This window comes from Plasmodium coatneyi, chromosome 13, assembly GCF_001680005.1.
Source record: "Plasmodium coatneyi strain Hackeri chromosome 13, complete sequence".
Lineage (NCBI taxonomy): Eukaryota > Apicomplexa > Aconoidasida > Haemosporida > Plasmodiidae > Plasmodium > Plasmodium coatneyi.
The window spans coordinates 859,759-881,007 of NC_033568.1; the positions used below are offsets into that span (position 1 = coordinate 859,759).

At 44.4% G+C, this 21,249-nt stretch overlaps 6 protein-coding genes across 6 annotated transcripts; 2 read left to right on the forward strand and 4 right to left on the reverse strand.

Moving 5' to 3' along the window:
- Positions 1-3,059: 3,059 nt before the first annotated feature.
- Positions 3,060-4,679, forward strand: PCOAH_00049100 (Autoantigen ngp-1; the record flags this gene model as incomplete). Its single annotated transcript, XM_020061693.1, has 1 exon — positions 3,060-4,679. The coding sequence occupies one exon, from the start codon at positions 3,060-3,062 to the stop codon at positions 4,677-4,679; it is 1,620 nt and encodes a 539-aa protein (XP_019917183.1).
- A 629-nt stretch (positions 4,680-5,308) lies between these two features.
- Positions 5,309-7,009, reverse strand: PCOAH_00049110 (Uncharacterized protein; the record flags this gene model as incomplete). Its single annotated transcript, XM_020061694.1, has 1 exon — positions 5,309-7,009. The coding sequence occupies one exon, from the start codon at positions 7,007-7,009 to the stop codon at positions 5,309-5,311; it is 1,701 nt and encodes a 566-aa protein (XP_019917421.1).
- A 2,343-nt stretch (positions 7,010-9,352) lies between these two features.
- PCOAH_00049120 (Actin) lies at positions 9,353-10,843 on the forward strand (the record flags this gene model as incomplete). The annotated part of the gene is made up of 1 exon (XM_020061695.1): positions 9,353-10,843. The coding sequence occupies one exon, from the start codon at positions 9,353-9,355 to the stop codon at positions 10,841-10,843; it is 1,491 nt and encodes a 496-aa protein (XP_019917438.1).
- Positions 10,844-11,610: 767 nt separating this feature from the next.
- Positions 11,611-14,619, reverse strand: PCOAH_00049130 (Uncharacterized protein; the record flags this gene model as incomplete). Its single annotated transcript, XM_020061696.1, has 1 exon — positions 11,611-14,619. The coding sequence occupies one exon, from the start codon at positions 14,617-14,619 to the stop codon at positions 11,611-11,613; it is 3,009 nt and encodes a 1,002-aa protein (XP_019917172.1).
- A 1,106-nt stretch (positions 14,620-15,725) lies between these two features.
- PCOAH_00049140 (Uncharacterized protein) lies at positions 15,726-17,147 on the reverse strand (the record flags this gene model as incomplete). The annotated part of the gene is made up of 1 exon (XM_020061697.1): positions 15,726-17,147. One exon carries the CDS (start codon positions 17,145-17,147, stop codon positions 15,726-15,728), a length of 1,422 nt encoding a protein of 473 aa, XP_019917231.1.
- A 1,277-nt stretch (positions 17,148-18,424) lies between these two features.
- Positions 18,425-20,595, reverse strand: PCOAH_00049150 (Uncharacterized protein; the record flags this gene model as incomplete). Its single annotated transcript, XM_020061698.1, has 4 exons — positions 18,425-18,787; positions 18,983-19,873; positions 19,991-20,254; positions 20,461-20,595. The coding sequence occupies 4 exons, from the start codon at positions 20,593-20,595 to the stop codon at positions 18,524-18,526; spliced, it is 1,554 nt and encodes a 517-aa protein (XP_019917334.1).
- Between the last annotated feature and the right edge of the window lie 654 nt (positions 20,596-21,249).

The window sequence follows — 21,249 nt, forward strand, 5'->3', positions numbered from 1 at the left end:
TTATGGAGAAAGGACGCGTGAATTCTCCCACGCGTGCAAAGTGGGGAAGGCCCCTTCACCGACCCTCCTGTTGAATTAACATGGGCAATTGCTTCGTCTTTCGTGCGTTGGTCCTATCAGGTATTAACCGGTAAGCTGCATCCCACCAATTGGCCACCTGCAATTCGTGTTTGCTAACGCGCTGCCGATAATCACACCCAAGGGGCGGGTAAAAAGTTGTGCAAGCTCAGTGTGGAAGGAAAAAAGGGGAAAGAAATACGCGAAAGATGTAAAAGGGGGCACTAACAGAAGAAACGAAGCAGGTCAACAAATCGGGCCAACCAATCACAGCCGGGTAGCGGAGGATACTGTTCATGAAAACTCAGTGGGGACCTCCAAAAAGAAAATGGGCCTCCTGCGTTTTCTCGCCACAGAAGTGTGTTCAGGGAACTTGGAAAATCGCGAAGCGTAGTTTATGGCACACTGAAGGAGGATAACTGTGAGCGTTGGATCGGTTAAAAAAGGCGTAGTACTTCCACGGGGAACAACTGTGTGCTGCCGTTAAAACAGCCCCCTCATCGCATCATCACGTGACCACTAGGCCGCTTCGTTACACACCTTTCAAGATGCCCACAAAACACCATGCGCGTAGCACCGCAGTTACTGACGAATACAGGGGCAAATTGCGTAATGGATACAGGAAGAATTTTGTTTCTACGTTTTTTTCTGATCTTATTTTTCTTAACTTGATTTTATTTAATTTTTTTTTTTTTTTCTTTTGTTTCGTTTTCCGTTTTTCCGTTTTTCCGTCATTCATTTTCGTGTGCAGTAATACCACAGGGGGTGTATAGAATGCCCGGAACAGTGTTCCTTTTTGTCTGCCCTTCGTTGGCAAACATCGGAGATCATTTTTGCATTCATTGCGTGCACAGGGGTACCTGCATACACGGATATGCACCTGTGCACGTATGCATAGGCGGCACTACGCAAGAAAACTGCACGTCCGTTGCGAGTGCACGCAGTGGACACATTCTGTGCGTAGGCAGAGAGGCATGGAATGACAAAAAAAAAAAAAAAAAAAAAAAAAAGAACATACCCCTACGACGGCTGCGAAGGACATATGGAGGAATAAAATCCACGTCACCCCAGAACGCTTCTTTTCACTTTATAACCCCTTCCAGTGATGGATCACCCAAGCGGGGCAAAGAACCAACAGCCACTTTGCTGCACAGGAGGAACAATCTTTTCGCAGCTTCCCCATTTTTCCCTAATTGTGCCATAAAAGTGCATGTCGTTTTTTTAAGCAGGTTTACATGTAGATCCCCCGAGTGCACACCAGGGGTTGAGAAGAAAAGGTTTGTCGGTCAGCCTCCACGATGGTGCATGCTTTTACTCCCCCTTTTTGTTGCACCGTATGCACTTCCTAATTGGCGTTTCTTTTTGCAAAGGCGCGTTTATCTTCACGTGCCACTTCGCATAGAACACAAAGGCCACAAAAACGAGTGCTAGTGTGGACTGGTCATAGGTCCACTGGAAATTCACATTATTGCAAAGAAAAAAAAAAAATAAAATAATTTAAATGGCAAAAATGGTAAAAATGGTAAAAATGCCTGCACCGTTCAGGCGATTTTGGTCATTTTCCCCCTTTTCGTATGAACTGTTCATAATTATTCGCAATCGGGGTGCAAAAATTACGAACTTTTCGAAGGCTACATAGGTTACAGAATTCATCACTTCATTTATTCCAGTGTTTCTATTCTGTCTGTCCCCCTTCTTTTCACAACTTTGCCAATGACGAAATGACCATAATGCGGACGGGGGGTATACCCCAAAATATGTTCACTCGAGGATTCCTTTTTAAAATGGGACATTTTCTACATGGAAATGGATGTTGCCTCGCAATTATTGGCATAAAATGGAAGGAACATCCCCAACTGTGACATATGGAAGGGTCTCCATTTGGGAGTTCTTTGGAGTTACGTTCTTAGGAAAAGGCGTTGTAAGGGGCCCCCCCGTGATGGATGCCACGCAAGTTGGAAGGTGGACCTGACCTTGTTCTACCGTTCTGTAGTAACTACGTTGAAGTCCCCAAAAAAATGATGGCATAAAAATTAACTCTCCTTTGTGAGGGGGGAATGCCAAATAATGCAACCCTTTAAATGCGCAGGAAATGAACACCACTGTAAATATTTGTTAAGTACTCTGCTGACGTAACTCCTTGACTACTTTCCCCCTCACAGTTGCGGAAAAAAAATATAACCTTATTTTGCAGGTGGAGGGGGAAGCGTCCTCATATATGTGCCATTTTGTGATAATCCCCGGAAAGGCAACGATTGCTACATAAAATGGCTATTTTCCCTCTGTGCGGCATTCTACGTTTTTTATTATCATGTCACGTTCACTCGGTTCTTCCTCTATACCACGCATACTGATGGGGCATGCGCGAAGCGTCATTTGTACCTTATCGAAATGTGACACGTTGGGGAAAAAAAAAAAAAAAATTCCAGCGGGGCAGGCACAAAGGTATACGTAGTTTTTTTTTCCCCGCAAAAAATTGGAGATCGCTTCTGACTTCGGACTGACTTCTATTACTACTCACATTGAAGCGCGTCATTTAACTTCATTGCGCAGCAGAAGGAGATATACTTTCCGCTGAAATGGGAAAAGTATACTTAGCAAAGGTTATAGGCAGCAATAGTTAGCAGAAAGGGAACCCCACTTTCAACCATTTGGAGGAGTGGGTCAACGGAAGAAGGAAAAAAGGAAAAGCACAACATACTTGTATGGAGCAGCGCATCGTTTGTTTCTTACCTCTCTCCTTGCCATTTGGAAAGGATTCGGAAATGCGTAGGAAGAGTCAGGCAAAAAGAAAAAGATAACAGCCTAACTGAAGAAGAGTCCGCCTTTTCTTTTTTTCCGCATAAACGCCACTACAGAGGGGGGCAACAGGAAAAAAAAAAAAAAAAAAGCTGTTCTGACAACCCATATCCCAGGGAAACGTCTTTGAAGTATGCTATATTTCAGTGGGAGTTCCTCTACCATTATAACAAATTTTCTACAACTTTTCCTCCCCCCGCAAGATGATTAAGAAGGGGAGCCTGAAGCTGAGGAGCCTGAAAATCGGGCGCAGCTCCGTGGGGAACGTAAAAGTGGATGGAAAATCCATCTGTAAAGATGACGCCAAGAGGAAGAATGACGAGAAGCAAAAGAGGCTCAAAATGTACAGGACGAAGGCAAACTTGAAAAAAATGAATGCCAAGATAAATGAGGTCAGGAGGATTGAGCCAAACATAAAGTGGTTTAACAATACCAGGACCATTAGTCAGAGTAAGTTGGAAATTTTCAGGGACAAAATGGAGGAAGCTACACATGACCCGTTCAGCGTGGTCATTAAGAGGTCCAAAATTCCGGTTGAGTTGCTCAGAGGAGGGGGGAATAATGTCGTTGGGGGTAGTGGAAATGGATTGGTCTGCCCCCCCCAGTTTGAAAAGAAAAAGCATCAGAGTGAGAGCTTCCTCAGGATGGAAAACTTCCAGGACGTGTACGGGAAGAAGAAAAAAAGGAAAAGGCCCAAATTAAATGTCACCAGTTTGGAAGAACTGGCAGATGATGCGAAAAAGAAGTTAACTAACTACGAGGCGGAAAAGGACAACTCACTAATCGAATCGAGGAACAAAGAAGTGGAGAAAAAATTCAGTAAAGATCAGTTACTAAAAATTGGACAGTCGAAAAGAATATGGACTGAGCTGTACAAAGTGATTGACAGCTCGGATATCATTTTGGAGGTTCTAGATGCACGTGATCCCATAGGAACTAGATGCAGAAGGTTGGAGGAAAATTTAAAAAAAGACAGACCAAATAAACACATCATCCTTATCATAAATAAAGTAGACTTAGTACCAACCAGTGTAGCTCAAAAATGGATAAAAATTTTATCCAAGGAATATCCAACCATTGCTTACCACGCTAGTATAAATAAGCCATTTGGCAAAAGTGACCTCTTCAATGTGATTAGGCAGTACACGCAGTTCTTTCAAAACCAGAGAAAGAAACACATTCACATAGGTCTGATTGGCTACCCCAATGTAGGGAAGAGTGCCATCATCAATTCATTAAAAAAAAAAGTTGTCTGTATTTCTGCCTGTCTACCTGGGCAGACCAAATATTGGCAGTTCATAAAATTGACCAGCAAAATCTACCTCATAGATTGCCCAGGAATTGTACCCTACGATATTGACGATTCGGATAAAATACTTAGATGCACCATGAGGCTGGAAAAAATCACCAACCCACACTTCTATATTGATGACGTCTTCAAACTGGTCGACAGGGAACACCTCCTTCGCATCTACAAGCTGCCTGAAGACTTGCAATTCAGTAGCACGGAGGAGTTCCTAGAAATATTGGCTAGAAAAATGGGCAAGCTGCTTAAGGGAGGAGAGCCAGATATCACCTCCGTGTCGAAGATCATCCTTAACGACTGGATCAAGGGCAAGATCCCCTACTACGTGGATCCAGACGGGGCAGGACACACAACAAAAGAATTGATGCCAGAGTCAGGCGAGAAGGAAGAATTGGCAGCAGAGTCGGACAAGGAAGAAAAATTGGCTGAAGAGTCGGACAAGGAAGAAGAGTTAGTTGAAGAGGAAGAATTGGCAACCGATGGGGTGACCAACAATGTCACCACCGAGGAGTGCTAGAAGCCGACCGGCGCAGTAGCCGAAGGGAATCTTTTTTTTTTTTTTTTTTCCTTCCCCCCTGGCCCGTCACAGTTTGTCCCTCATTTTCACCCTACATTTGTTCACATTTGTTAACATTTGTTCTACATTTGTTCTACATTTGCTCTACATTTGTTTTTTCCCTTTTTTTGTTTTTCCCCCCACGAGGGATGGCAACTCAGTTTGTTAACTCCCCCGCGGAGTGGTGCAACCTTTCTTTTTTAATGCACATCTTTAAAGAGGCATTTCTTACCTTCCCGCTTGGGGGGGGGGGGGGGGGGGGGGGAGACCCAGACACCACCTCGGCATCCGTTTTATCGTCCCCCCGTACATTTCCGATTTGGTTTATCAGAGAAATGGATTTTTTTTTTTTAACAAAAGTGACAACTTCTGCTTGTTACAACGCGGGAGTGGCAAAATGGACAAAAAAAAAAAAAAAATTCCCACGTTGGTTAGCCGCTGCGATTGTATGCGCATAAAAATTTTGAAAAAGGCAACATGCTCAAACGGACCAGTGTGATCAAACGAATCAGTGTGATCAAACGAATAAATGTGATCAAACGGGCCAGTGTGATCAAAGTAGTCGACAGGCCCGCTCCGCTACCCCCTGGTTAGAAGTCCAGGAAGAGGATGCTGTTCCCGTGGAGCTTCCTCGACCAGCGCTTTATATTGTAACGCATCCTGCTCAGAATCTGGAGGCACCTATCCGCCTCCCCCTCGTCCTGCAAATTGTCCAGCTCATCGGCCGTTCGATCAAACACGCCAGTGCAGATTTTTAAGGCCAACTGTTCTTGCCCCACCTTAAAATAAAGGAAGGAAATATAGCGACTAGCTAGCTGCAAAAAATGTATATCCGTTGGTACTAAGTGTATCTGTGCTAATTGGAATGCCTTCTGATAAGTCTCTCTAGCTAGCTGCTCATATTTATATTTCACCCCCGTCTCGGTGATATCAGAAATGGTCTTGTACTGGTTTGCGTTGAGGTGCGTGTAGTATATTTTTTCCTTCTCCTCACTAATCGTGCAGAGGATACAGTTCACCACGTTTATTATGGCTTCGCAGTTGAGTAGAAACTTGTCCTTTATAATAGCCCGGATGCTTCTACAGATGCTTTTTCTTTTCGCGTTTTGGAGGGTTCTTTTCACAGGAGGGTCATCCCCATCCTTCACATTGTGCACATCCTTCACATGATCACTGTTGCAACCGCTGTTGGCGCCGTTCTTCAGGTTACACTTGTGGTACGCCTTGAAGGTGCCCCGGTAGGCCAACAACGTGTGATAGTTATACGCCCGCACGGCGTTTTCCAAATCGTCCCTTTCCCCCGGATTCAACTCCACCTCTGAGTTGGTTAGCCGATCGAGCAGCAACACCATTACGCAACCCACGCAGTATTCATAGTCCCCATATTTGTAAGACAGTCGAAGGAAGCTATGCACACTCTCTCTGTTCAGACAAACATTTAAATTTTCGTTCCCACTTGACTTTATCAACTTTTGGCTCCTCCGAAAATGGTGTAAAAATAACTCACTATACATTTTTAGAATTTTATTTCTGAGCTTTTTCACTTTTTCCTTTCTATTCATTTGGTCCTCTTTGCAAAGGTTAATGATGTGAATATCGTTGTGTGAGTAGATTTTTTGTGAGCTCAACATGGTTGGACTGGGTGTACTTTGTGAACCTTGCTCTGTCAGTGGTGCCAACTTGGGAGACTTACTGTTCCCGTGGCAGCTCGATCTCCTTTCGCATGAAATCCCCACATTTTTGATTCCCTCCTTTTCGTCGGTTATATTCTTTCCCTTGTTAAAATCTGTGTACCTTTTTGAATTTTTGATTTTCCCCAAGTGGGTCGTCTTTTTTCTACTCGAGGGGGTCTCCCCAACTGGGGCTATACCCGTTGCTGCTATTGTGCGTGATTCTTCACTCCGGTGACTTTCACCCAAATGGGGGGAGGAAGGCTTCACGTGTGACTTTTCCACCCCGGTGTTGATCTTTCTTTGACTGCTACTGGGGTGGGTGGATCCAGTACTGTGCATTCCTTTATCCTTCTTCTTTCCATTTACAGCTTTGTCTTTCTTCCCGTCACTTTTATGGAGCACGATTGGGGGGTCTTTATACTTTGCCGCCCTGTCGGTGATGTACTCAGGGGTGACTCTTTTAATGTTGATCCTTAGTGCTTCCTTTCGTTCATCTGGGGATGGTTCTTTTTGTCTGATCTGCCTTGCATGGCTAGTGGTGGTCGCTCCCTTCCTTTTCGCCACCAGTAAGGGAGGCCTCCGATTACTCACGTGCGCGTTCCTTTCCGCTGCCTTCATAGTGACGAAGAGATAAAGTATCCCAGATAGACTCCTTCTGCACCCAAGGCATTGATACGTAGCTTTCCTCCTGCGTGTCTATGTAGAGCCAAGTTTGTGCTTCACGCAAAATGCACATATGAGTAGACTTTTTTTTTTTTTTTTTTCTCACGCGGGGAGCCCAGATCATGCACAGAAATAGTCATAAGTTTTTTTGCAAAATGGGCTGCACTTTTGAGCGTCTTGGTTGGCTCAGTTTTTTTTTTTTTTTTTTAACTTTTACGTCGAAATGTGTACCATTCTACGCGTGAAAAACGAAAAAACAGTTTTCTTCTTTTATTTTTCACTATGTGCACGTAAATGCTGAGTGGTTGCCTTGGGATGATGTTCTGCCTTGTGGCCGCTCGCGCAGTCCTTTTGGCACCACGTCCCACGCGATCTTTCACCTCTGTCTTGACCGAATGGGCAAGGCTAGCAAATTATGTGTCTACAACACTTCGCCCATTTGGAAAACCCTCACGTTGCGCCGAGTAAAGAAAGAACAATCAAAACAGGAAGAAAAAAGGCGGAAAACAAAGAAGCAAAAAATAGAACAAAAAAGGGGATAGCTATTGGGGGAGGTAACTACTCCGTTGCAGATCCGTTTTATAGCTATTTTTTTTTTTTTTTTTTTTTTTTTATCCCATTTTGGCAGTATTTTGCCTGACTTGGCAAGGTAAAGCAGGTAAAAAAAAAAAAAAAAAAAAAAAATTTGTTCATATATTTTTTTAAAATTGCAAAATGGCTACATTAATGTTTACACACAAGAAAAACGCACAAAAGAGCGAATAACTGGAAGAACGACTATCTCCACTTTGGGGAAATTATCGCTAAGTTGGGTTAAGGTACAAACCTACTCACCCTTCTGAGTGGCGTCCTCAGTTGACGAAGTTACGCCCTGAAATGGGAAAAACGGATTTGCACAACATGTGCAAGCAGCAACAGACAAGGGTTGAAAACCTCTGCACGTTCCGCCTGATATGCCGCTGACCAGACATGAGAACTTCAAAATGAATGTCACACCGATCTCCGTGCACCTTTTTGTGTACTCTTCCGAGTTACGATGGCATAAAGAAATGCTCTATGTTTCAATCATACGGATGTACTACTACTTGGAGAGAACACCCAACGGAGCATTTAAGGAGAGTACATTGGGGAATTGACCACGCATGTGAACGATGTTCGAGTTTATTTTGGCCAATATAGTCACTTTGTCTTATCGCCCCAATGGGGGAAACAACACATAAGTTTTTCGCGCGGCAAAGAACGGTCCAATCAATGTCGGTGACATGCCCTTAGGCGGTTCTTCACCTATGGGTCCGTCGCAGCTGTAAGAGACAACACCCCCTGAACAACGTAAAATTCTCTTTACGTGGTGTTAAAAAAATTGCAACAGACGAACGCTTTACACGTATAGTTACCCCCAAAGGAATTGCACTGACGGGGGCACGCCCCAAACATGCATTAACAGATCAGCTCTTCCATTAGCGAACCCCATTCGTAAAAAAAAAGAAGGCTGTGACGCTTGTTGGGAAGACTCCCTTACATTTTATTCATTTTCTCCACGTACATTTGGCAACTACCCTTGGATCCACAATGGCGAAATGGTTGGAAGCTGCTTTTTCAATCGTGTATGCATTGGCTACATCCATTTAGGTAGGGGTGGGGGTTATATCCCCACGTTCATATACCATCGTGTGAATACACATGTGGGGGCATACCTGTATTCAGAAAATGAAAAAAAACGAAAAAGGAAGTTTGCCAAGTTGGTACAATTACGAATGTGATTCTTAATGTAGTATTTTTTTTCTCCAATGTTGTATCTATAAACGCGCTTCACTTTTACGCACCCTTAGGGGAGGTCGCCTAACCATTATGTGCGCATCTGCCCGGTGCCCACCTGGTCACATACAACAATGCGAAACGAACAAATAGTGTTGTGGAGCTTCACGAAAAAATGGCCCCGTAAACAACAACGCATGAGGCGTTTTTTTTTCTTTCCCTCCTTTTTGCAAAGCCCCTATAAAAGGATAGGCCCCAAGAGGGGAATAGTAAGGAAAGAGAAATAATTTAAAAGTTGGAATCTGAGAAGAAGGAACAAGATATATGTGCGTACGTGTAGCATTACGCGCAGAATGGCTAGCTAAAAAAAAGAGGAGAGGCAAAATTGCACATGTAATAAACAACTCAGTAGTGAGCAACGCTTAAATTAGGAGTGTTTCTCCGTGGAGGAGATAAAAAAAGAGGTGGAGTTACCGAACTTGGCTTCCTTCCCCTCTTGCGAGATGATGTGGCCCAGGGGTATAGAACAAAAAAAAAAAAAAGATGAACTCGAAAAATGATGTGGGCGAAAGCCTGCTGTGCGGGGGGGAGGACATTTCGGCGCTCGTCGTCGACATGGGGTTCAGCACAACAAAAATTGGCCACAACCAGGAAGACACCCCTAGGGTGTTTTTGCGAAGTACCTGCGGGGAGGACATATCACCTGGAGGGAACGCTACTGATTCGAACGATGCTGCCAGCGCAGGTATCCGTGATAATCGCCACCCGAAGTTGAAATTCCCTCTGAATCTGCACAACCCAAAAGAATATATTCGCATAAAACCGCTCTTCGAGAGAAACCCAGTGGACAACACAACACACATGAACAGTGATGTATTCGAGAAGATCCTGCAGTATGGCATCGAAGGAGTAGAGTCAAGGAGAGTCTTCGAATGCACAGATGAAATTGTCGATCCGATAAAGTTGGGTGGACTAAACTTACAAATGGATGAACATCCAATTCTGTTATCCGAAGAGAACATACACAACCACAAAGTGAGAGAACAAATGACGGAAATACTTTTTGAAACGTTTAACATCCCTGCATTGTATTTTGCGAAGAAAGCAAAGTTATCTGCCTTCAGTTTAGGTAGATGTAGTGCACTAGTTGTGGATATCGGGGCGAGTTCACTAAATGTAACCCCCGTGTATGAAGGATACGTGCTGCAGAAAAACTCCTTCGAATTTAACATTGGCGGGGATTACTTTGACCGTTTGATTTATGCTTTGCTGAGGAAGGACCAAGTGAGGGTCATTCCGTATTACCAGCAGCGGCTGGGGTGGAGCGCCGGCGTGGCTACCTGTTCTGGTATCGTCTCACCCTACGCCAATGTGCATACCTCCTACGAGGAAGAAGCCATTTTAGACGTCATTCGCTACATGAAGGAGAGCATCTGCAGAGTTCGCGTCGGACAAAATGAATCTACTAATAAAAAGAATGAAAGTACGACGGGGAGTGTGAAAAATGGAAAGGAGGGGGAATCTCCCGGGCAAACAAACAACGGTGCAAAAAATGGTAATGCACCCACCAAATGGAAAACGGGGCAAGACGAAGAGGAAGAGGAATTCTTTGAATTACCCGATGGGGTAAAAATCAAGACAGACCATTACAAGTACGACATTGCAGAGGAATTATTTCGTGCTGTTCCATCGGATCAAAATTTCAATGGACTACCAGAAGCAATAGTTAAATGTATCATCTCGTCGGATGTAGACATACGGAAGGAATTGCTGCAGGCCATTATTGTCACGGGCGGATCTTCTCTCTTTCCTGGGTTGGTTGATCGTCTATACAACTCGCTAAGAGAGAAGGAGTGCTTTTCGCAAACCATCAAAATGAAGATCCTAAACATGACTTCCACCGTGGAAAGTCTGTACTCCTCCTGGTTGGGGGGTTCCATACTGGCCAGTCTGGGGACCTTCCAGCAGTTGTGGGTTTCTCGGGCGGAGTACGAAGAAGGGGGTCACTCCATCATCCTCGATCGCTGCTTCTGAGTGGTACTGGATAGCACCGTGTAGAAGTGGTACCGTTTTATGTAGATGCGCTGGGGCATGCACGTCTGGTCAACCTTCCCCCCCACGGGACCTCTTTTTTTTTTTTTTTTTTTGTAGTGCTTTTTAATGCATATTTGTCTCCTGATGATTTGGACGTGATAATTTCACCGATTTGTGTACTCCCTCAGTTTTATGACCCCCTCTCCATGTGTGCTTCACCATGCTTCTACCAGTGGGTGGAACACATCCACGTGGAACGGTCCAACTGTAATTGTAACGTTGTTCAACGCGCCGTCGTGACGTGGGCGCAATTCGTTAACTCTTCTCATCTGCCCCACGCACCCACGCATACATCACATGGCAGTAAATATAAACGCCCGAAGGAGTGGTGAAAAAAAGGAAAACCCTCAAAGGGGCACACTTTAACAATACTGATATACATACGGTGGTTATTTTTATGTTAGCGAGTTGGAAATATGATACGTCCGTTCGCGTGTGTCCTGACTGAACGGACGGACGAAGGGCTACTGCGTAGTTAGCGAACCATACGCAGGGGAAAAAAATGCTCAAAAAAAAAAAAAGGGGCGTTATACGACGTCCGCATTGCCTCTTCCGCCACAGGGATCAAACCAAATTTAAATTTAAAGAAAAAGGAGAAATAAAAAAAAAGGAAGGGGTAAAAACATGCAACGTGTATGTAGACACATGTATGGAATGGGGCCCAATAAATTCACTCTGGCTGAGCCACTCCTCCGATTAGAAGCCTACTAGTCACTTTCCACGCCCCTAAAATCGCGAAGCACACTATCTATGACACTTTGGGGAATGTTCGATATGCTTTCGTAGTCGCTATTTATGGAAGCCACGATTTTTTCCCACAGGAACTCTCCCTTGTACGGACTTCCCTTGTATGCACTTCCGTTGGTGGCACTTCCAGCGTTGCCCCCGCCGGCGGTGTTAAAAATAATGCTGGAGAGCAATTCCTTGCTGTCACAATTGAGGGCAATCCAATAGTCGTTGTTCAGCTCGTCCAGCAGTTGGTTTATGTCCCACGTAGCTTTTCCGATGAATCTCTTAACGAGTTTGTTTTCCTCTTCGCTAGTTTGTTCCATCCGCTTGTCGCTGTTGGTTATTTCTACCTGCGTGGGATCCGCATGGTGGGTGGTTGCCTGCTCAGATTGATTGGCTTCATTGTGGTGATGCACTTCCGTGGGGGCGCTTTCCTTTTTCGCTCCATCGAGGGGTACACCTTCAGCTACCAAATAGTCTGGCCTGCCATCCACTTCATGCACGTCCGACGAATTGGCTAGGTTCACGTTTTCGTTGTACCCCTCATATATAAAATCGTTGACCACTGTATTTTTGGAAAACTTTTTTATGTTGTGGAGAATGGTTAGTCCAGGTAGGGGTCCTCCCAGCCAGAAGAAGTTCAACGGGTTCCTTTCCATGGGGTTCCTTTCCAAGTGGTTCTTTTTGTCTGATTCTCTCCCATTGACCGTTGCTTCCACTTTGGTTCCTTCACCGGGGGTGGAGCTGTCCACCTGCTCCTGCGCTGTGTGCACTTGGGTGAGTCTCTCTCCCCCGCTACTGTCTTCATTTTGGTAAGCTTCCTCTTCTAACTCCTCTTCTTCCTCCACCAGGTCTTCCTCCTCTTCTTCGTCGTCCTCCTCATCGTCCTCTTCCATATCATCTTCCTCGTCATCATCATCCTCATCCTCTTCGTCATAATCCTCATTGTCGTCCCCCTCGTCATACTCACTTTCAGCCTGATCGTCTGCCGCTACGCAGTTTTCATCATTCGCTTGGACATCTGCACCGGACTTTCTCACCGATTTCCTTCCGTCGCTTTTCTTCCTTTGTCCCTTCTGCCTCTCCTTACGTTTATCCCTTCCATCCTTTTCGTCACTATGTTCTTTGTCCCCCTCCACCTCATCGTCGCACAACTGATTGGTCTCCTGGAATTTCCTGATCTTCTTATGTATCTGTTGTATCTCCTCTTCGGTGAGTTTTTGCGTCTTCTGCGTTTTTTCCAGAGAAGCTTCTCCGTCTGCTAGATCAACACGTGCAGTTCCCCCCAATTCCGTATGCACACTCATATGGGGGAATTTTTTTTTTTTTTTTTTTTTCTCCTTGTCGAATATATGGATACGATTATTAATCACCACGACTTTCCACTTGTTATATTTTTCAAAATAAATTTTGTAAAATTCATTTAAAAACTGCAACTTTTTTATTTCCTTTTTTATGTCTATGATGGATCCTATGTTGTAGGACGGGAGGAACCTCAGATAGATGGGAACCTTGTTCAGTTTAATAATGTAGTGGGTAATAATATCCAGCAAATGTTCATCCATCATTACGAAGAGGCTGTTTTTCCTATTGGGCTGTATACCAACGGAGTTTCCATCTGCGGGGATGACGTTTTTTTGCTTCCTCTGTCTGTTCGCATAATGTTTGGAAGAGCTCCTAAACTGAATCCTCAAAAACATTTCCTGCAAATCTTTCAACGTTGGGAATTCATCTCCACTGCTTTGATGCTCGCAGCGTGATTCTCTCCTCGTCTGAATTTGATATTTTTTCTCTATGACATTTTTTTCTTCTTCCTTTGCGATGCACTGATTCTGCAGCAGGACAAGGCCTTCTTCTTCCCTCTTTGGTTGGTTATCCTTTTCTGCACTTCCTTCTACCTGCATTTGGCTTGCATCGCTTGGAACGTTTTCAATTTGCGGCTCTTCCTCCACGGGGCAGGTCATCCTTGCTGCTTTGTCCACCTGGTCACTGCTTTCGACAACCGCTTGGCTCTCTCCCTTACCACGAATACGATCACTGCCATGATGATTGGTAACCCCCTCGGCGAACTCCCCCAGGAAATTCCGCTTCTTCAGGTAAAGCTTGTTTAGTATATTTATTATTTCCTTATCGTTGCTCATCCCCATGTAGCTGTTATACAGGGGGTGCTTGTTTAAAATGATACCGCAGACCAGGTTGCTCTTATCCCTGTGCGTGATTAGAATGATTGACCTATTCCACAAAGTACTTGACGTCAATGGATGGGCCACAAGAATCATCCCCTTTTTTATTTCCTGCTTGTGGTTGGGCTTCTTCAGGACGATGCTGCTTTTTGTTCGTTTGGCAGGGATGCTCGGTTTATCTGCTTCACCAAACGCACTAACATCAGGAGTTTTGTTTCCCCCGTCGGACTGTCCCTGTTCCCCCTTCCTGTACGCCCCGCCCCGCTTCTTCCCCTTGCCACTGGACCCCTCCCCAACCAAGTCGTCCTGCTCCACTGCGCCAAAATTCACCACGTGAAAATTCCTTTTAAACAAATCCTTCTCCTCATCACAGTGCCATATATTCTTCCTGTTGGGAACACACACCCTACTGTTGTACCTGTGCGTTATGGGCAGATTTCCCGTAGACGACAGTGCCAACAGCAACGAATTCTTAACCCTCCCAAGATGTCGAATGGCAGTAAAACCTACAAGGAATACATCTTCCGTGGGTTCCTTACCTCCTTTTTTCAAATTATCCCTCAAATATTTAAACAGTTCACCCCTCAATTTTTTCTTGCTCGACTTTGTGGGGCAGTAATGAACACTGCTACTTAAATAGGACTTTAAAAAATCGTTGTACTTGCTGCATTTTTCGTTCTCATATCGATAGACGTTGGAGAGGAGACTCTTCCAGACCTGGTTGTCGTCGAAGAACTGACACAACTTCCCTACGGTCCTCGCCAGGGAGCGAAGAACCTTATCGTTCCGCTTCGAAAGGGGCATTGCAAAATACCGGCAGAAGAATAATACACGTGTGCCGTGTGGGGCTTCTCTTATAAGAGGGGTTCTTCTTTACGTATCAGATTTTCTCTACCTTTCTCCCTCTGTGCTGACTGACTCGTCTTGCCCTTCCCCCCTGGCTAACTTTTGCTATTAGCCCTTACTCCTTGGGGAAGTAACGCATGTGTGGGGGGGCGCCCCTTGTGTGCTTCCCCCCTCAGTCGTTCGCAGTCAATCCGAGGAATGGCCTAGCGTAAGAATTTATAGTCAGAAATGGTCGGACTTGGAAATGGCTACACTGAGGACTGACTCAGCTGGCTAACACGCCGTTTCGAGCGCGTTCAGTAGAAGAGGAAGGGTCTCTTCACTGCTGCCAAAGGAGGACTTCCCCCACGGGTTTATCGACTCATACACGGATCGCATACACCCGCAGGCATTTGCAATTGCATTCACGTACTCTGAGGCATTAACATAAGCAATCACATTGGCATGCCTGTTCGCAGTAACAGGCACATGCTCCTGTGCGCGACAGTTTGTTACTCACAAATGAGGCTGGCTTATCCAAAGGGCCTCTCCATACGCCACGGGAAAAAAAAAGAAAAAAATTAAAAAATGTTTTAAAAAGGAAACTTGAAAAAAAAAAAAAATAACGCTTCAAAAATAAGGGCGCAACGAGTGCTTCGCGAGGCGACCGTTGTGCGGAGAGGGCGTGACTGCCACATATAACAAGCTTCGCCCGAAAAAACACGACAATCATTCAGTTTGACGTATCACCTTCAGGAGGAGTGTTTCACCCGTGGGTGTGCTTTCCCATCTGTATATCACAACAAACGCTTACCTTCTTTTTTATTTTATTTTATTTTTTTGCGCCACGTGGGGGGAAGCAAAGGTGTATCTCCCCCTTTGCATCTGTGGCGCGATCACTGTGACATAAAAAAAAAAAAAAGAGGACGAGGAGGAACATGGGAGAGAAGCCTTACAAAGTTCTACATTTCGAACTTGCTCCAATTTTGAAACATCCGTTTAGCTTCCCCCCCATTTGACGCGGCCAACTCGGAAAACGTGATTAAAGTAACCCCTTCGGAACATTGTCCCGCTTTCCCCCTTCGCTACAGAACGAAGGACGATGTCTTGTGCGCCTTGCTGAGCGACTTGGAATTCCTAAACTGGTGAAACGTGGCGTATTTCTTCTTAAGCGGCTGGAACGCGTCACCGCAGCTTCTATTCCGTAGGAAGGTGCGTATCTCCCTCTCCAGGGATGATAAGTTTCCCTTCTTTGGGGCTCCATCCAAAAGGGAAGAAACTAAATCGTCCTCACTATGTACTGTTAGGAGAAGAGTAAAGGTCTGTTTCATATACCTTTTAGTCTCCTCCAGTTTGGCGTTCATAAAATGTAGGAAGGACTGTGCGAAGTCCTTAACAGGTAGACTGACCAACTCACTTGTGGGCAAATTTTTTAAAAATAAAAAAACAAAAAAAGCTAGCTTCTTAATAATGGATGAATTTTTATTGTCTGAGAAGGAACACATCACCCTGAGCATTTCGTAGTCGTTCACTGCATTGCTGTGTTTCATAAAATTTTCCACCACCTGAGAAGCACACTCGTCCAAGAAGTGATTCTTGGTGTCCATTTTTCGAATAACATGGGGGAAGGACTTCACGAAATATCGACACACATTTAATTTATCCTCCTTAATGCTCATACAGAGATGCTTCATCGTGAGAAAACTTTTTTTGCACAAACAGGATCGGGGACTCCCACACTGCGTCGTTATGTATGGAAGGACAACCTCCAACTTTTCCCAGACGGAAAATATTTTCGTATTTTTTGCTAAAATTTGTATGTTAGTCAGGGTGACGAAGTCATCAACCCAGGTGCCTTCTCCGTCCTGCCGGTCCACACTGTGGCGGGTTTTCTCCATGTGTGTTTCGTTTGACTTGTTCGTCGTATTTGGCTCGATGTGCCCACTGGCGCATTTTAACCTGGACCCCTTCTTCTTAATTTTCTGAATGTACTCCACTATGTCCTCGTATATGAGGGTTGCTAGGAAGTTATCCCCTCTGCATGCTTCCCCCTCGGTCGGTTTATCATCCGATGCACCACCATCCAATCCCAATTCGACCGTAATTCCTAGGTCCTCACACTTCACATTAACTTCTTCCCCTTCGGCTCGGTCCTTAGAAAGGTTCCCTCCCAAACCGGTACCCTCACTTCGTACGCCCCCTTCCCAGAGAGCATTTTTCTCCTTCCCAATTAAGCCATAAGGTAATTTGTTAACTGTTGGGATGTCCTCCCATTCGTAGTAATAATTTATAAGCAGGTCAGGTGGCTTTGTCTCCTCTGAGAAGTCCCTACTATAATTCAATTTTTTTAAACTCCTATCGTGTTCATCTCCCCATTCTGCTTCTGGACCCCCCTCCAGTTCCCTCCTCTTATAAGTGTATTTGCACTTCTTGGAGTTGGAGTTGTCCGTCGGGGGACATTTCCCAATCGTTTCCACGTCACCGTTTGGGGAGCTCCCCTCTGTCATGTGTCACTACCCAATCGTTGCAGGGGGGGAGAAGAGGAGCGTGTGCGTCTTATATATGTACACCTCCGCCACATGTGCGTAATGAATGCACAGCTAATGTTTCGCTAAATTTACGGAGGAAATTTTTCTCGCGAAGTTGGCGCGGCCATGGGGGGAAAGTATACTTTATTCGTTAATTTGTCCTTTCCTCTTAATTGCAAAATTTAAAAAGGAGAAATTATCTTCGGGGGTCTCGCAAATGTATGCTACTCTTTTTTGCATAGCTCTGGTGCACACCAACGTGCCGCTTCGTTACGTAGTTTGAAAAAAAAAAAAAAAAAAAAAAAAAAAAATCGCAGTCTTAAATGTGAGCAATTAGCTGATATTCGAATGCGATCATTTTTTCACCCTGGACAAAGAGGTGTGCACATGCCCCAATGGAACTTCATACTCAAACCAGCATAACTTCACAGACAACCTTATAACGTCCCATCCGGGGAGAACACGTCTCTCGAAATGGTTGACCCTTTGGCCGCTTTAGCACAGTGAAAGTACGAAAGGAGAAAAAGAATGCCCCACATAAGGGTCTCTTAAGTTTGTATGTTTATTTTGTTCCATTCTGTTTCACTTTTTTACTTCCTATCCCTTCGCCCTGTCTAAAATGGGGGCTTAAAAGGAGCACTTACAAGAAAACGTTCGGAGGTATTATTCGTCGTGTACAAATATTTATGACCATATGAGCGAACACACACATGTGTGGCGCTTTCTTCCTTCCGTGTGAATGGAAGAGGATGCAGAGTGGTACCCGCGGTACAGCTCACTCTGTGCAAGTCCAAAGTACACCCAACGTTTGCAAAAAGGCGCGACCATTCATAAGTAACGTTACACCGCGGGTGGGTAATTAGATCGTCTTTATTTAAAACTGTTCAGGGGGGGAAAATGTAAGCCTTTCTCAAAATGGGAAAAAGAAAGAAAAAAAAAAAAAACACACTTTCGAGTAATGCACTTTTTACACATAAAAAAATAACATTTTGCGAATAATGAACCATAAGGTAAATAGTTTAATTTGTTTTCTGTTTTTTTTTCTTTTTCCCTTTTTGAGGTGCCTACACTTTTAAACGCTGTATAAACAGCATATACACCCCCGTGTGCACTATTCAGGGTTACAAAAAAAAAAAATAATAATAATAAAGGGGAATAACCTGTGTGTACAAATATGGAGCGAGAAAGAATTACAGGAGGGTAGTGGGAAGTGAACAAATAAACGAAAACAAAGTGGCGCTGCACTCATTCGCCTAGACATTTGCGGATACACCGTCGGGTGTCCATCAGTGGGCACAACTGTCCACTCAAGCACCAAGCGGTATATGTACATGTGCTCGTGTCGGATGCGTGAACTACATGAGCGAACAAATCTCCTTGGTGTACTTCATGTCGTCGATGAGCACCCTCTCCAGGTAGCTCTTAAACACACTCATCTGGGGCACATGCGAAATTTTCGTCAAATACTTCTTAACCTCGTCTTCCTCCACGTTGTTCAGCACGTTGTAATTCAGTGAGCCGTATATGTTCCTCAGCATGACATTCGCCGGCACCGCGGTATAGTTGATCTTGTCTATTTCCTTCAGGCAGGTCAGGCACAACTCCCTGTAATAGTCGCACTGTAGGGGTTTGGGGGGAAAAAATAGCCATTTTGTGAAGAATATGAATAGATCAAAAAAAAAAAAAAAAAAAATAGCCATTTTGCAAAAAATATGAATGGTTTATATAAATAAAAAAAAAAAAGCTAGCCATTTTGCAAAAAAAGTATGAACAGTTCATGCACAAATAAAGGCAAACGCGCGTCGCTGTCTCACCAGGTCGGTCAGAATCTTTATTCGCTGCTTCACCTCCACATTATCGCTAAAAACGACGCATTCGTCCTCCTTGGGGGGGAACATACTACCCGTGGCAGGGTCATTCAAGTAGGGCGAATTCTTATCGGAGGGAAGAAAAGACGCCTTGGTAATTATTTCCTGCACGGTTAGTTGACTTATTTTCTGCTCGTTTTGTCCTTCCTCCTCCTGCTGCTCCTGCTCCTTCTGCTTGGCGTCATTCTGCGTGTTTTCTTTGCTGCTATGCGGCTTTATTTCTGTTCTGCATATGGGGCAGGTCTGCTGCTGAATGAACCAAGATTTTAGGCACTCTACATGGAAGATATGAGAGCAGGATAACTTTTTGGAGCCTTCCTTTAAGTCGTCCCTGCATATAATACACGTGCCAACTTCTCTTAGCTCCTCCTCCGTCGCATCGGGAAACTTTGTTTCGATATTTTTGGTCAACTCACGGTACCTCTGGAACGATTTAAACCTCGATATTAATGTTTTCACAACGTGTATAATATCTGCTGTCATGTGAAGTGGCAGGTTGCTGAAATTGTTGAGAATAAACACGAGGATGAAGACCAAGAATATTATTAAGCTCAAGATGTCGTGCAGGATGTCCAGGAAAAATAAAATGGTTGCCTTGGAGGATAATCCATTTGCTGATCTAAGGTCGATTATGTTCACAAAAAATTTAAATATCGATATTTGACAGGACTCGAATATGCTCAAGCTTTCGAAAAAGAGCCACAAATACATGGTCGAGTTTTTCAGCGAGTATTTGTAAAAGTAGGTGAACAGGGTCAGGTTGGCCACTGACAGGAGGCACATGAAAATGAACAGCTTCACCAGCACTCTGGTTCGGGGCACTCCCAGTTCGAAGATCTGCCATGGGGGGAGAAGTAACAAAAAATGTATTAAAATGAACCAATTTTAATGGAAATGTAAAAATGTGTCTCAAAAAACGCCCCCCACGTGGATGCACGTTCTGGTAATTCTTACGTGAGAAACCCGGGAGTAAAGGACCAAGTGGTAAGCCTTCAAAATGACGATGATGGATAGGTACTTAATTAAAATGATGGAAGACACTTCTTTTCCGTTGATTGTTGGCTTGGACAGAACTAGAAATAAAATCGTGTCCATTATAAACGCCCGGGCGTTGTCTATGAGCTGCTCCACCTCCAGGTATCTCAGCTCGCCAATAAATATGTTCAACAGAAGCTTGCACAGGATGATAAAAATCATCAAAAAGAAGTTGTAAATTATCTGCGTGAAAAAAAAAAAAGACATTTTTTTTATTTACTTTCTGTGTTGTTATACACATGGTTGGACACGTTGGCGGAACATACTAAACAGGCGCACTACTGTTTGGCATGTAGAACATGCATGACTGGTGTGCACCTCCCAAAGGGGGTGACCTTTGAAACGGGGGGTGAATTCCCCTTGTGCTGTTTTTCTTCCCTTCCGCTTACCGTCCTGGGGAATTTCTCCGTCGACAGGTACACCACAGCCGAGTAGAACTCGTTGTACTTCATGAAGGAGTACATTAAAATGAAGGCCAGCCCAAGGTGGCTCAGGAAAATATACATCCGCATGTTGACCTCCATGGTGAAGGGGTTGCACGTTCGTTGGTGGGAATCGGGGGGAGCTCGCTTCTCGAAGGACACGCCGTCACAACCTAACAAGCGTGTGCCATGCCCTCTGCCAGGTGGTCATCCCCCCAAAGCGTAAAGTTAACAAATGGTCCACTCGAGAGGATTAAAAAAAAAAAAATGCTAAATATATACACAAATTAGCACACGCAGGGGAAAAAATATACTTCTGAGAAAAACGAACTGCTAAATTTTCTCCCCAAATGGTAGACCATCTTAAAATTGGCCAAGTGTTAAATCGTGTTTATAGCATGCACGTACTTCGCTGGGTAGGAATATACATACGTACGGTAATACATATGCCCCTTACGTGAATAAACCTCTTTCGATTTATCCTCCTTTTGCTTCGCGTAGGGGGCGCGCGCAAGTGGAAAATTAAAAAAAAAAATAAATAAAATAAAAAATAAATAAATCTTAGGACCGCACAAAGGAATATAAACGAACAAGCAAACGAGGGAGGGGACGAACGAGTGAACGCCGCACGGGGCGAGCACAAATGGAGAACTTGGTTTGGATCCCTCACGGCAGCAGCTAATTATTTGCGCTGTCATATTATTTCGCTCATTATGTTTTCCCCCTGTAACGGGAAATTGTGACCCTTAACACTGC